Here is a 15,401-nt window from a genome sequence, read left to right on the forward strand (position 1 = left end):
ATGTGTGCAGTGAGTTTTGGAGGTGGAGACCGCGCGTCACAGTCACGCCGACACACAGCCCCGCCTCCAAAACTCACATCACACATAGGGCTGCTGCCGGAAAGCCCTGTGTGTATAGAGAGCGAGGAATACGCAGCGTATTTCCCGATGTTGCCGTGAATTTTGCACAGCGTATACGCCGTGTGGGAACGCACCCTTAAGGGGTATTCCGGAGCAAAACAATTTTGTTTAAATCAATGTGTGCCAGAAAGGTAAACAGATTTGTAAATTACTTCTATATGAAAATCTTAATCCTTCCAGTACTTAGCTGCTGTATGCTCCACAGGAAGTTCTTTTCTTTTTAAAATTTCCTTTCTGTCTGACCACAGTGCTCTCTGCTGACACCTCTGTCCATTTTAGGAACTGTCCAGAGTAAAAGCACATCCCAATTGCAAACCTCTCCTGGTCTGGACAGTTCCTGACATGGACAGAGGTGTCAGCACTGTGGTCAGGCAGAAAGGAAATTCAAAAAGAAAAGAACTTCCTCTGGAACATACAGCAGCTGATAGGTACTGGAAGGATTAAGATTTTTAAATAGAAGTAATTTACAAATCTGTGCAACTTTCTGGTACTAGTTGATTAAAAATTTTTTTTTCCACCAGAGTACCCCTTTAAGGAAGAATTAGGTCAACACCATATCGATCGAGTTCAGCTGAAATTCATCTTATGTGTAGGAGCACCCTACAAAAGCATTAACTAAGACTGTCTGGGCATACTAGGAGTTGTAGTTTTGCAACAACTGTAGGCACACAGGTTGGGAAATACTGCTGTAAGTGCAAGTGGCTTGTAAATGAAGTTTCTGCTTCGTTTTCGGCCTAGTGGCCAGAATGGAAATTGCAAGAAGTCAGGATCGTTTAAAAATATACATAGTGAAATAGAAAATTAGAAAATAAATAGCGATGTCCCTAAATCGGCATCGATACTAGTACTTTTACTCATATGTCCCCCAATATCTGGAGACCATTAAAAAAAATTCCCTCTCCTCCGCTCCGCTATTCACTCTGTTATCCGGAGTGCTGCCGGACCTGCCGCTCAATTACGTAATTTCAGGAGAAGGTCCTGCACCACTCAGGCTTGTAGGAGAAGGTCCTGCACCACTCAGGCTTGTAGGAGAAGGTCCTGCACCACTCAGGCTTGTAGGAGAAGGTCCTGCACCACTCAGGCTTGTAGGAGAAGGTCCTGCACCACTCAGGCTTGTAGGAGAAGGTCCTGCACCACTCAGGCTTGTAGGAGAAGGTCCTGCACCACTCAGGCTTGTAGGAGAAGGTCCTGCACCACTCAGGCTTGTAGGAGAAGGTCCTGCACCACTCAGGCTTGTAGGAGAAGGTCCTGCACCACTCAGGCTTGTAGGAGAAGGTCCTGCACCACTCAGGCTTGTAGGAGAAGGTCCTGCACCACTCAGGCTTGTAGGAGAAGGTCCTGCACCACTCAGGCTTGTAGGAGAAGGTCCTGCACCACTCAGGCTTGTAGGAGAAGGTCCTGCACCACTCAGGCTTGTAGGAGAAGGTCCTGCACCACTCAGGCTTGTAGGAGAAGGTCCTGCACCACTCAGGCTTGTAGGAGAAGGTCCTGCACCACTCAGGCTTGTAGGAGAAGGTCCTGCACCACTCAGGCTTGTAGGAGAAGGTCCTGCACCACTCAGGCTTGTAGGAGAAGGTCCTGCACCACTCAGGCTTGTAGGAGAAGGTCCTGCACCACTCAGGCTTGTAGGAGAAGGTCCTGCACCACTCAGGCTTGTAGGAGAAGGTCCTGCACCACTCAGGCTTGTAGGAGAAGGTCCTGCACCACTCAGGCTTGTAGGAGAAGGTCCTGCACCACTCAGGCTTGTAGGAGAAGGTCCTGCACCACTCAGGCTTGTAGGAGAAGGTCCTGCACCACTCAGGCTTGTAGGAGAAGGTCCTGCACCACTCAGGCTTGTAGGAGAAGGTCCTGCACCACTCAGGCTTGTAGGAGAAGGTCCTGCACCACTCAGGCTTGTAGGAGAAGGTCCTGCACCACTCAGGCTTGTAGGAGAAGGTCCTGCACCACTCAGGCTTGTAGGAGAAGGTCCTGCACCACTCAGGCTTGTAGGAGAAGGTCCTGCACCACTCAGGCTTGTAGGAGAAGGTCCTGCACCACTCAGGCTTGTAGGAGAAGGTCCTGCACCACTCAGGCTTGTAGGAGAAGGTCCTGCACCACTCAGGCTTGTAGGAGAAGGTCCTGCACCACTCAGGCTTGTAGGAGAAGGTCCTGCACCACTCAGGCTTGTAGGAGAAGGTCCTGCACCACTCAGGCTTGTAGGAGAAGGTCCTGCACCACTCAGGCTTGTAGGAGAAGGTCCTGCACCACTCAGGCTTGTAGGAGAAGGCCCTGCACCACTCAGGCTTGTAGGAGAAGGCCCTGCACCACTCAGGCTTGTAGGAGAAGGCCCTGCACCACTCAGGCTTGTAGGAGAAGGCCCTGCACCACTCAGGCTTGTAGGAGAAGGCCCTGCACCACTCAGGCTTGTAGGAGAAGGCCCTGCACCACTCAGGCTTGTAGGAGAAGGCCCTGCACCACTTAGGCTTGTAGGAGAAGGCCATGCACCACTCAGGCTTGTAGGAGAAGGCCCTGCACCACTCAGGCTTGTAGGAGAAGGCCCTGCACCACTCAGGCTTGTAGGAGAAGGCCCTGCACCACTCAGGCTTGTAGGAGAAGGCCCTGCACCACTCTGGCTTGTAGGAGAAGGCCCTGCACCACTCTGGCTTGTAGGAGAAGGTCCTGCACCACTCTGGCTTGTAGGAGAAGGTCCTGCACCACTAGGGCTTGTAGGAGAAGGTCCTGCACCACTAAGAGTGAAGGATGCAGAGTCCTCAGCTCCGAAGTGGAGGGAAGGTGAGTGGGATTTTTATTATTTTCTTTAGGAGAGGATTTGGGGGATGATTTGGGGGAATAGATTGGGGGAAAACTACTAAATGGGAAGTTTCCTACTTGCCTGACTTCCTAACTACCTGGTGGTCCTACCTAACAGTGTTATTCCTGACCTACCGGGGACTTTAAAGGGGTACTTCGCTGCCCCGGCGTTCGGAACATTTTGTTCCGAACACTTGGAGCGGGTGGCAGGGTTGTGACGTCACAGCCACGCCCCTCGTGACATCACGTCACGCCACCTCAATGCAAGTCTATAAACTTGCATTGAGGGGGCGTGGCATGACTTCATGCCCTGCCGCCCACACCCAGCATTCTAAACGAATGCCGGGTGCTGCACAGAGATCGCGGGGGTCCCAGCAGTGAGATTGTGGGAGTCCCAGCAGTGGGACCCCCGCCATCAGACATCTTATCCCCTATGTTTTGGATAGGGGATAAGATGTCTAGTGGCAGAGTACCCCTTTAAGTTAAGAGGGTTTCCTAGCCTACCCATTTTTTGGGGGCCCCTTCCTAATAATATATACCTACCTTATATATTGGGGGCTTCAATTTAATAGTGACATTCCCTACCTACTTAACTACTGGGGGGATTCTACCTAATAGGGGGCATTCCATACCTACATACTGGGGGCTTCTTCCTTAAAGGAGATTCATTACCTATCTTTTGGGGGGCTTCTACCTAATAGGGGAATTATCTACCTACCTAACTACTGGGGGCTTCTACCTAATGGGGGAGGGGGATTCACCAACTGCTGGGGTCATATCTTAAATAGGAGTGTCATTAAACGGCCTCATGTTTGAGTTTCACCTTCATAAAGTCTAAAGCCTCCTCTGCTGTGACATTAAAACGAGTATCAGTAACTTATCCGTGAGTAGAAAAAGTATCAGCACTCCTACTCTGTTTTAAATTTAAAAAAATAAAATAAAAAAATAAAAATATATTCAGGACATCACTAGAAAACCACATGAATTCTTAAAATTAAGATGTCTGACCCATAGGATAGGGGATAAGATGTCTGATCCAAAGGATAGGGGATAAGATGTCTGACCCATAGGATAGGCGATAAGATGTCTAATCCATAGGATAGGGGATAAGATGTCTGATCCAAAGGATAGGGGATAAGATGTCTGACCCATAGGATAGGGGATAAGATGTCTGACCCATAGGATAGAGGAGAAGATGTCTGATCCAAAGGATAGGGGATAAGATGTCTGATCCATAGGATAGGGGATAAGATGTCTGATCCATAGGATAGGGGATAAGATGTCTGATCCATAGGATAGGGGATAAGATGTCTGATCCATAGGATATGGGATAAGATGTCTGATCCATAGGATATGGGATAAGATGTCTGATCCATAGGATAGAGGATAAGATGTCTGATCCATAGGATAGGGGGATAAGATGTCTGATCCATAGGATAGGGGGGTAAGATGTCTGATCCATAGGATAGGGGGATAAGATGCCTGACCCAAAGGATAGGGGATAAGATGCCTGACCCAAAGGATAGGGGATAAGATGCCTGACCCAAAGGATAGGGGATAAGATGCCTGACCCAAAGGATAGGGGATAAGATGCCTGACCAAAAGGATAGGGGATAAGATGCCTGACCCAAGGGATAGGGGATAAGATGCCTGACCCAAAGGATAGGGGATAAGATGCCTGACCCAAAGGATAGGGGATAAGATGCCTGACCCAAAGGATAGGGGATAAGATGCCTGACCCAAAGGATAGGGGATAAGATGTCTGATCCATAGGATAGGGGGATAAGATGTCTGATCCATAGGATAGGGGGGATAAGATGTCTGATCCATAGGATAGGGGGATAAGATGTCTGATCCATAGGATAGGGGGATAAGATGTCTGATCCATAGGATAGGGGATAAGATGTCTGACCCAAAGGATAGGGGATAAGATGTCTGATCCATAGGATAGGGGGATAAGATGTCTGATCCATAGGATAGGGGGATAAGATGTCTGATCCATAGGATAGGGGGATAAGATGTCTGATCCATAGGATAGGGGGATAAGATGTCTGATCCATAGGATAGGGGATAAGATGTCTGATCCATAGGATAGGGGATAAGATGTCTGATCCATAGGATAGGGGAGAAGATGTCTGATCCATAGGATAGGGGATAAGATGTCTGATCCATAGGATAGGGGATAAGATGTCTGATCCATAGGATAGGGGGATAAGATGTCTGATCCATAGGATAGGGGATAAGATGTCTCATCCATTGGATAGGGGAGAAGATGTCTGATCCATAGGATAGGGGGATAAGATGTCTGATCCATAGGATAGGGGGATAAGATGTCTGATCCATAGGATAGGGGGATAAGATGTCTGACCCATAGGATAGGGGATAAGATGTCTGATCCATAGGATAGGGGATAGGATGTCTGACCCATAGGATAGGGGATAAGATGTCTGATCCATAGGATAGGGGAGAAGATGTCTGATCCATAGGATAGAGGATAAGATGTTTGATCCATAGGATAGGGGATAAGATGTCTGATCAAAAGGATAGAGGATAAGATGTCTGATCCAAAGGATAGGGGATAAGATGTCTGATCCATAGGATAGGGGATAAGATGTCAGATCCATAGGATAGGGGATAAGATGTCTGATCCAAAGGATAGGAGATAAGATGTCTGATCCATAGGATAGGGGATAAGATGTCTGATCCATAGGATAGGGGGATAAGATGTCTGATCCATAGGATAGGGGATAAGATGTCCGATCCATAGGATAGGGGATAAGATGTCCGATCCATAGGATAGGGGGATAAGATGTCCGATCCATAGGATAGGGGGATAAGATGTCTGATCCATAGGATAGGGGATAAGATGTCTGATCCAAAGGATAGAGGATAAGATGTCTGATCCAAAGGATAGGGGATAAGATGTCTGATCCATAGGATAGGGGATAAGATGTCTGATCCATAGGATAGGGGATAAGATGTCTGATCCATAGGATAGGGGATAAGATGTCTGACCCATAGGATAGGGGATAAGATGTCTGACCCATAGGATAGGGGATAAGATGTCTGATCCATAGGATAGGGGGATAACATGTCTGATCCATAGGATAGGGGATAAGATGTCTGATCCATAGGATAGAGGATAAGATGTCTGATCCATAGGATAGGGAGATAAGATGTCTGATCCATAGGATAGGGGGATAAGATGTCTGATCCAAAGGATAGGGGGATAAGATGTCCGATCCCCGCGATCTCTGCTGCAGCAGCCCACACATCTGAAGCATGGAGCGAACTCGTCACGCCCCCCTCCCATGAACTTGCATTGAGGGGGCATGGCTGTAACTTCACGTCACGGCCACTCCCCCTCATTGCAAGTCTATGGGAGGGGGCGCGACGACACTCTAAACTAGGGATCGACCGATTATCGGTATGGCCGATATTATCGGCCGATAATCATGATTTTGGGCATTATCGGTATCGGCAATTACCTTGCCGATAATGCCCCGCCCCCCGCACCGCGTTGCACCCCCCACCGTAGTGCTGGGCGGTATACCGGTATGAACCGGATACCGTTTTTTTTTCTCCCACGGTATTGATTTTTGCCCATACCGCTATACCGGTCGGGCCCCTCCCCCACCCTACGAGTCAATAAAAAAAATTAAACTTACCCGTAATGGGGGTGGTCCGGGCCATCCATCCTTCGTGTAGTGTCCGGCGGCATTCCGGGTGGAGGGTGAACCGGTCCGGGCTGTCCTTCTCCGGGGTCCTCTTTTCCACACCGGGCAGGCTCCGGCCTATTACGCTGCATAGACGCCACTACGCTGTGACGTCAGGTGCGTCTCTGAGCACGGGCGTCACTGCGCAGCGGCGTCTATGCTGCGCTACTAGGCCGGAGCCTGCCCGGAGTGGAGAAGAGGACCCCGGAGAAGAAGTACAGCCCGGACCGGTTCACCCTCCACCCGGAATGCCGCCGGACACTACAGGAAGGATGGATGGCCCGGACCACCCTGACAGGTAGGGGGAGAGAAGCGGGTGGCGGCGGCGGCCTATGGCACCGCAAAAGCCACTGCAGTGCATTGATTTAAAGTACCCCCTTTAAATCAATGATCTGCAGCGGTGTCGCGGGGGGATAAATAGCCGATAACTTATACCGGAATAACAGAATACACCAATTATCCGTATCAGCCCTAAAAAACAGATATCGGTCGATCCCTACTCTAAACCCCCGCGATCAGACATCTTATCCCCTATCTTTGATGTCTAGGGGCTTACCCCTTTAAAGGCAATGCTCCATGGGAAAATCGTATGCAAATTATCTCGACTTCAAAAGAAGGAATACTCTCTCTACTGACCCCTATTGGCAGGAGCTAAAAATTTCCCTATATGGGTGATAAAATTTTTAATTGCCTGTAACTAAAAACTTCAGTATAAGTGACCATACAGACTTAGGTCACACAATCTACGTTGCGATCTGCGAGGCCCCCCTGGAGTTAGAATGAGTTATTTGCACGGTTACAGATCTCGCAGATCATGTTTCTTTAAGAGCGCAGCTACGCCGTTGTGTCCTTACAACTTAATGCAGCAATTTAGTAAAACTTACTGAGGCCAGACCTCTTTACACACTGCAGTGCAGTCGTTGTGCAGCGGCGGCCATTAAATGGTGCTGAATGACAAACCTCACCCTCCTTGTTTATTCTCCATCTGGCCTGTAAAATCCCAGCACGGCGAGATGGTCCTGCCATGACGGGTGATGTCATCCGGCTCTGCTTACACAGTCTTACATTACGGGGCCTTGCTGAGGGGAAACAGTGTTTCTTAGGACAAGTGCATTAACCCTTCCTGACCGGCCACAGCTCATTGGGCTCAAATTCTTCAGGTCAGAGGTCATCAAACTTTTAAGTAACAGGATCTTTAACAGTCTGGACGAATGCCAACACTGGATTGTATGAGAATGGTAATTTATACGCTCGGCAAATGCTTCGGCGAATCAACGTGGGTGAGAACTTAAATAAAAGTCTTTTTATAGAATTAAAAAAAAACAAAACGAAATAGAACCAAAGACGTATATGAAATTCAAACTTTAATAAACATGATTATTTCTCTATACAGAGACCATATGTGCCACTAACTATTTAGGCCACCGAGCAAACAAAACAGTATCTTATAGTAGTTATTTTCTTGTATATGGGAGCAGTATTATAGTAGTTATATTCTTGTATATAGGAGCAGTATTATAGTAGTTATATTCTTGTATATAGGAGACAGTATTATAGTAGTTATATTCTTGTATATAGGGAGCAGTATTATAGCAGTTATATTCTTGTATATAGGAGACAGTATTATAGTAGTTATATTCTTGTATATGGGAGCAGTATTATAGTAGTTATATTCTTGTATATAGGGAGCAGTATTATAGCAGTTATATTCTTGTATATAGGAGACAGTATTATAGTAGTTATATTCTTGTATATGGGAGCAGTATTATAGTAGTTATATTCTTGTATATAGGAGCAGTATTATAGTAGTTATATTCTTGTATATAGGGGCAGTATTATAGTAGTTATATTCTTGTATATAGGAGCAGTATTATAGTAGTTATAGTCTTGTATATAGGAGCAGTATTATAGTAGTTATATTCTTGTATATAGGAGGCAGTATTATAGTAGTTATATTCTTGTATATAGGAGGCAGTATTACAGTAGTTATATTCTTGTATATAGGAGGCAGTATTACAGTAGTTATATTCTTGTATATAGGAGCAGTATTATAGTAGTTATATTCTTGTATATAGGAGCAGTATTATAGTAGTTATAGTCTTGTATATAGGAGCAGTATTATAGTAGTTATAGTCTTGTATATAGGAGCAGTATTATAGTAGTTATATTCTTGTATATAGGAGGCAGTATTATAGTAGTTATATTCTTGTATATAGGAGCAGTATTACAGTAGTTATATTCTTGTATATAGGAGCAGTATTACAGTAGTTATATTCTTGTATATAGGAGCAGTATTATAGTAGTTATATTCTTGTATATAGGGGCAGTATTATAGTAGTTATATTCTTGTATATAGGAGGCAGTATTATAGTAGTTATATTCTTGTATATAGGAGGCAGTATTATAGTAGATATATTCTTGTATATAGGAGCAGTATTATAGTAGTTATATTCTTGTATATAGGAGCAGTATTATAGTAGTTATATTCTTGTATATAGGGGCAGTATTATAGTAGTTATATTCTTGTATATAGGGGCAGTATTATAGTAGTTAATCTTGTATATAGGAGCAGTGTTATAGTAGTTATATTCTTGTATATAGGACAGTATTATAGTAGTTATATTCTTGTATATAGGGGCAGTATTATAGTAGTTAATCTTGTATATAGGAGCAGTGTTATAGTAGTTATATTCTTGTATATAGGACAGTATTATAGTAGTTATATTCTTGTATATAGGACAGTATTATAGTAGTTATATTCTTGTATATAGGGGGCAGTATTATAGTAGTTATATTCTTGTATATAGGACAGTATTATAGTAGTTATATTCTTGTATATAAGACAGTATTATAGTAGTTATATTCTTGTATATAGGAGCAGTATTATAGTAGTTATAGTCTTGTATATAAAAGCAGTATTATAGTAGTTATATTCTTGTATATAGGAGCAGTATTATAGTAGTTATATTCTTGTATATAGGACAGTATTATAGTAGTTATATTCTTGTATATAGGAGGCAGTATTATAGTAGTTATTCTTGTATATAGGAGCAGTATTATAGTAGTTATATTATTGTACATAGGCAACAGTATTAGAAATGAGCAAACTTACAGTAAATTCGATTAGTCATGAACTTCTCGGCTCGGCAGTTGATGGCTTATCCTGTTTAAATTAGTTCAGCTTTCAGGTGCTCCCGTGGGCTGGAAAAGGTGGATACAGTTCTAGGAGACTCTTTCCTAGGACTGTATCCACCTTTTCCAGCCCACCGGAGCACCGGAAAGCTGAACTAATTTATGCAGGATAAGTCATCAACTGCCGAGCCGAGAAGTTTGTGACAAATCGAATTTACTGTAAGTTCGCTCATCTCTAAACAGTATTATAGAATATTATTCTTCTACAAGATCTTGTAATCTATAAAAAGGAAAAAAAATTGCACAATGAGCAAAACAAAACTATAGACTTACTTGTTGGACTTCTGTTTCACCATTTGAAATCTTCTCTGTATATACAAACGAGCTGAATATTCTCTGTAGATAAACAAAAAAAAAGACAATGGAAATTAGTATGAGAAGTTTAGATTAAAACAATGACTCCAAATTACTACAACCCCCAGTATATCCTCCAACTGTAGACTTCAAGATCCACTAATGTCCCTGGGGGTCTCAGAAACAAAGCCCCAATCCCAAACACAGTAGATCGCCCTCAATCACAACCAAACTTTGAACGAGAAAGACATCGTCCCTGTTACAATACATTTTACTGGGTACCGAGATGACACCACATTACAAATCAATAGCCCTCAAAAAAAAAACATTGGTTCAATTTCCCCAATTTCCATCACCGGCCCTTTCTCCGTTTCACCGCGGCAGGTTGGGAATTTGAGAATTTAAGAAATGTGAACTCGCAGATCTGAAAAGGCGGCAATAAATCTCTTCCGTTTAACTGCTCCAAGGGAATGTAAAAGAGCCAAAAAAAGATTCGGGGCTTTGTAAGGGTTTCCTTCTCCGAGCAGCTCAAGGAAGATGGATAGATGCTATGAGCCAGCGTGTGTCATTTACCTAAAACCACAGGTGGTTGACTGCTGAAACAGATCAATGGTGAACAATACTGGAAGAGCGCCCCCCTCTGACCACCATATCAATCTAAGTGGACGCCCATCTTCACGGCAAGCCCAATAGATATCAGCAATAATAGACAGGAGCTGTCCCATTGACCTGAATGGGAAAGGTCTCTGGGCATGCTCTGTGACCTTTGCACAGGTCATTCTACAGGTAGAAGAGAGCTAAGCTCCTATTGTCTTTGCTATCTACTGGGAACTAGAGGCTGAGCTCCTATTGTCTTCTCTATCTACCGGTGACACCTTTCACTGTAATCCTGTCCAGATCACTTCCCAGCAGCCTCCTCCTTATCATTACATATAGAACAGGAAGTCTAAGCTTAGTTTTAGCCCTAGAGGCCAAACTAAAAACTGCAAGATTTTAGGATTATTTTAAAATACCATATACATAATTGAAGGGGAAATTAGAAAAAAAAATATCACCACGAATGTTATGTTAAAGGGGGACCCCCGTGATCTTGCACGCCGCACCCCGTTAAAATCAGTCCCCTGAGCGTGTTCGCTCCAGGTCTGATTACTGTCGATCACAGGGCCGGAGCATTGTGATGTCATGGCTCCGCCCCCTCAATGCAAGCCTATGGGAGGGGGCGTGACAGCTGTCTCGCCCTCTCCCATAGACTTGCATTGAGGTGGCGGGGCGTGACGTCACACAGGGCTGGAGTCGTGTCGTCACGATCTTCCGTTCCCGTGGTCGGGAGCCAGAACCTCCAGCGCTGCCGGAAGCAGAAACAGGTGGGTGCTGCATGCTAAATTGCGGGGGTCCCCAGCGGCGGGACCCCCGCAATCAGACATCTTATCCCCTATCCTTTGGATAGGGGATAAGATGTCTAGGGGTGGAGTAACCCTTTAAATCAACTGGTGCCAGAAAGTTAAACAGATTTGTAAATTACTTCTATTAAAAAATCTTAATCCTTCCAGTACTTATCAGCTGCTGTATACTACAGAGGAAGTTCTTTTCTTCTTGAATTTCCTTTCTGTCTGCCCACAGTGCTCTCTGCTGACACCTCTGTCCATGTCAGGAACTGTCCAGAGCAGGAGAGGTTTGTTATGGGGATTTGCTCCTACTCTGGACAGTTCTTAAAAAGGACAGAGATGTCAGCAGAGAGCACTGTGCTCGTGATGTCAGCAGAGAGCTCTGTGTTCCAAAAAGAAAAGAATTTCCTCTGTAGTATACAGCAGCTGATAAGTACTGGAAGGATTAAGATTTTTTAAATAGAAGTCATTTTTCAAATCTGTTTAATTTTCTGGCACCAGTTGTCTTTTCCAGTGGAGTACCCCTTTTAAGTAACATAAAAACTTGGTTTAAACAAATAGGTCACTTTCTGATGACACATTCACAAAACAACTGACCAATTGCTAGAGTGACTCGGGAGAAGAGCCAAACTTACAATGATCCGTGGGGGATCTGAAAACTCAGAACCCGACTGATCAAAACTTTTGATTTGTCTCTAAGACAGTGTTTCCCAACCAGTGTGCCTCCAGCTGTTGCAAAACTACAACTCCCAGCATGCACGGACAGCCAGAGGCTGTCCGTGCATGCTGGGAGTTGTAGTTTTGCAACAGCTGGAGGCACACTGGTTGGAAAACACTGCTCTATCTGGAGGAGCCGTCCTGTATTACACTGTGTAATACTTCATCTGCCCTGTGGTGGCGCTGCAGCTTCATTTAGTTATGACTGCTGGTCCAGAAGTAGAACACAAAAAGTAGAACACAAAAACTTTGCGCAATTTTGCAACTCCGTACTGGTGCAGGGAATGATAAATTCCCCATGTAGTGACCCTCTTATTGCCCAGGGATTGTCCAAACTAGAGCACCCCAAACTAAGTTCTGACTGGCTGCTATAGGTAACAGGGCAAATTCCCTGTCAGACAGCGGATCGTATACGCAGCTTTTAGCGCCAAAGTTTCTTAAACCCCCCCTCCCCCCGATTATTTCCCAAACTTCCGTCAGTAAACAAAAATATAATATTTTCCATCACAATTTGTCTTTAAATACAAGTCTTCGAAACCCGAAAATTAACTTTGCAAAGGATAAGCCCCGCCAGAGCGCTATTTAACCAACCGTGACCAGCTCAACGCCTCGCACTCTGACTTTTGAGAAAAAGAGGCGATCTGACTTTATTAAAAATTTCTGCAGCTGAGGTATTAAAAAAAATAAACAAAAAAATAAAAATAACTATTAGCAAAATCTGCCATTTTCACAGACGACCAAAAACCCAGTAAATCCACATTAAATTAGGACTGTACCATTTTCTGGAGAATAATAAAAAATAAAAAGCGTAGTCACTCGGCGGAGCACAGATAACGTCTTCCCATTCTTTCCCTCAGGCTATGAAATAATTGCTAGAAAAATGGCAGAAATATAACTTACTGCCCCCCCCTTCCCCCCAAATCCTTCCTTATTTACTGAGACGTCTCAAGAAAGGAAGGAGCTTATTCCTTGTTCAGATACCAGACAAGAATTTGTTTTGGAAAAAAAAAAAATTATGATATATATATATATATATATTAAATTAATTAATTAATAATTATTGTCAATATTAATAATATACAAAAATATATATAAATAAATAGATAAGTATATATATATATATTTATGTAGATTTGATTATTAATAATAAATAAATAATAATAAATTATTATTAATAATCAAATAAATATATATATATATCTATTTAGGTATATTTGATTATTATTTATTATAAATTATTATTATTATTATTATTAATAATAAAATAAATAAATATATATTTATGTATATTTGATTATTATTAATAATTAACAATAATTATTATTATTGTTATTATTAATTTATGTATTTATTATATTTTTTTCCAAAACAAATTCTTGTTGTCTGGTATCTGAACAAGGAATAATCACCTTCCTTTCTTAAAGGGGTATTCCAGGAATTTTTTTATTTGACTATGCTACAGGAGCTGTAAAGTTAGTGTAGTTCATAATATAGTGTCTGTACCTGTGTGTGACGGTTTTCTCACAATTCTGTGATTTTCACCCCAATATTTATTTTTACCAGCATAAAAAATGACTGTTGTCTCTGATTTTTCCCAGCTTGCAATGCGGCCGAGACCTTACTCACTAGTCAGCTGATGACAGGGAGCCTGTCTGCTTCAATGGGTGGAGCGATCGCTTGGTGGGAGAGAGATCAATCTGCAACTAATGCAACAGCTCTAGGCACCCTGATTGAAAACCACAGGTCTTTTGAATGGATGCAGCTCATTTGTGTTTCAATGGGTGGGGTAGCTGATGTGTGGAAGGGAGGAAAATGGAATTGTGGGATTTGTAGTAAAAAAAAAAAAAAAGTCAAACAGGAAATACAAGTTCACAAAAAGCTATCCTCAGTATTATGGTAATCTCACAACATAGCCATTTAGTCCCAAGACAAGCGCAGATCCTTCCTAACCATGTCCATTACTGTCTGCCAGGTACGAACTAAAGTCACCTTATGCTGGAGAACCCCTTTAAGACATCTTGGGTTTACTGCTGGATTTTCGAGAACCTCATGCAACGTGTGAATATCTCAGGGCCCGTCTGCTGCAAACTGTGAAACCCGTGGATGACACGTGGCATAGAACACGTGTGGATTTTGCATTGAAATATGCTGTAGAACAATCCAGCTGTGTGCGGACTCACTTTATAGATGCGTTCACATGAGAAGGATATCCTGCCTGTTACAGTAGCTGCAAAGTAGAAGAGAAGGGGTACTCCGCTGCTCAGTGTTTGGAACAAAATGTTCCGAATGCTTAGAGCCGGCAGCTCGTGACGTCATAGCCCCGCCCCTTCAATGCATGTCTATGGGAGGGGTCGTGACAACCGTCCTGCCCCCTCCCATAGACTTACATTGAGGGGGCGGGGCGTGACGTCATGAGGGGGTGGAGTTATGACGTCACGAGCTGCCGGCTCTAAGCATTCGGAACATTTTGTTCCAAACACTGAGCAGCGGAGTACCCCTTTAATCTTATTCTGCAGAAAATGACCTGCATGCATAAGGCTATGTTCACAGACGGCTGAACGAATATTGTTTGTTTTCTTGTTTTTATAAGGGAATGTGTCATCAGAAAATGACCTTTTGTTTAAAGGGATACTCCCCTGGAAAACATTTTTTTTTAAATCAGTCGGCTCATTAAAGTAAATGGAGTCACGGGCTGATCCGGCTGGGGTACAGGAGCGCCCGCTTTGCCCCTCCCCCAGCCGGAACCGGCACCTGTATGTAAAAAACGTGGTGTGAATGCAGCCTTAGTCCGGTTTTGAGGAATCAGTTTTTCATCAAAAACCTAATACGGGAACTGTATTGCAAAAACGTGGTGTGAATGCAGCCTTACAGCTTGAAATACAGCCAAAAAATTGTTATTTTTATATATATATTTATTTATGTGTGTGTGTATCTCTATGTATGTGCCTGTGCAGAGAGGGGTGGCTGGGGCCTTAGTGTAAGTGACTGTGTATACCGGTATATGTGAGTGATTGTATGTCAGTGTGTCTGTATGATGTGTGTGTGTATATATATATATGTGTGTTTGCCTTAATTGCGCAAAAAAAAAATCATAAGCTACAAAAGAAATCTGTGATTGGTTGTTTAGAAGATTTTCAACGAGACCTGAGTAGTGGGGAGGAGGACACTGTAATTTAATGGACCCACC

At 43.5% G+C, this 15,401-nt stretch overlaps 1 protein-coding gene across 2 annotated transcripts in view; it reads right to left on the reverse strand.

The window, feature by feature from the left end:
• The window catches only part of CACHD1 (cache domain containing 1), a 108,443-nt gene that overhangs the window by 79,708 nt on the left and 13,334 nt on the right, over positions 1–15,401 (reverse strand). Inside the window, exons 1-2 of one of the 2 annotated variants that reach the window (XM_056532849.1) lie at positions 14,204–14,246; positions 10,092–10,154 (exon numbers count right to left, since the gene is read on the reverse strand). Coding sequence is in view for 1 of the 2 variants with exons in the window: in XM_056532848.1 (XP_056388823.1) it covers positions 10,092–10,154 (63 nt within the window). In the remaining variant the exon portion in view is untranslated. Of the gene's footprint in view, positions 1–10,091; positions 10,155–14,203; positions 14,247–15,401 lie in introns of those variants that run through there. The other variant, XM_056532848.1, reaches the window with a different exon arrangement.

Source organism: Hyla sarda, chromosome 7 (genome assembly GCF_029499605.1).
Source record: "Hyla sarda isolate aHylSar1 chromosome 7, aHylSar1.hap1, whole genome shotgun sequence".
NCBI lineage: Eukaryota > Metazoa > Chordata > Amphibia > Anura > Hylidae > Hyla > Hyla sarda.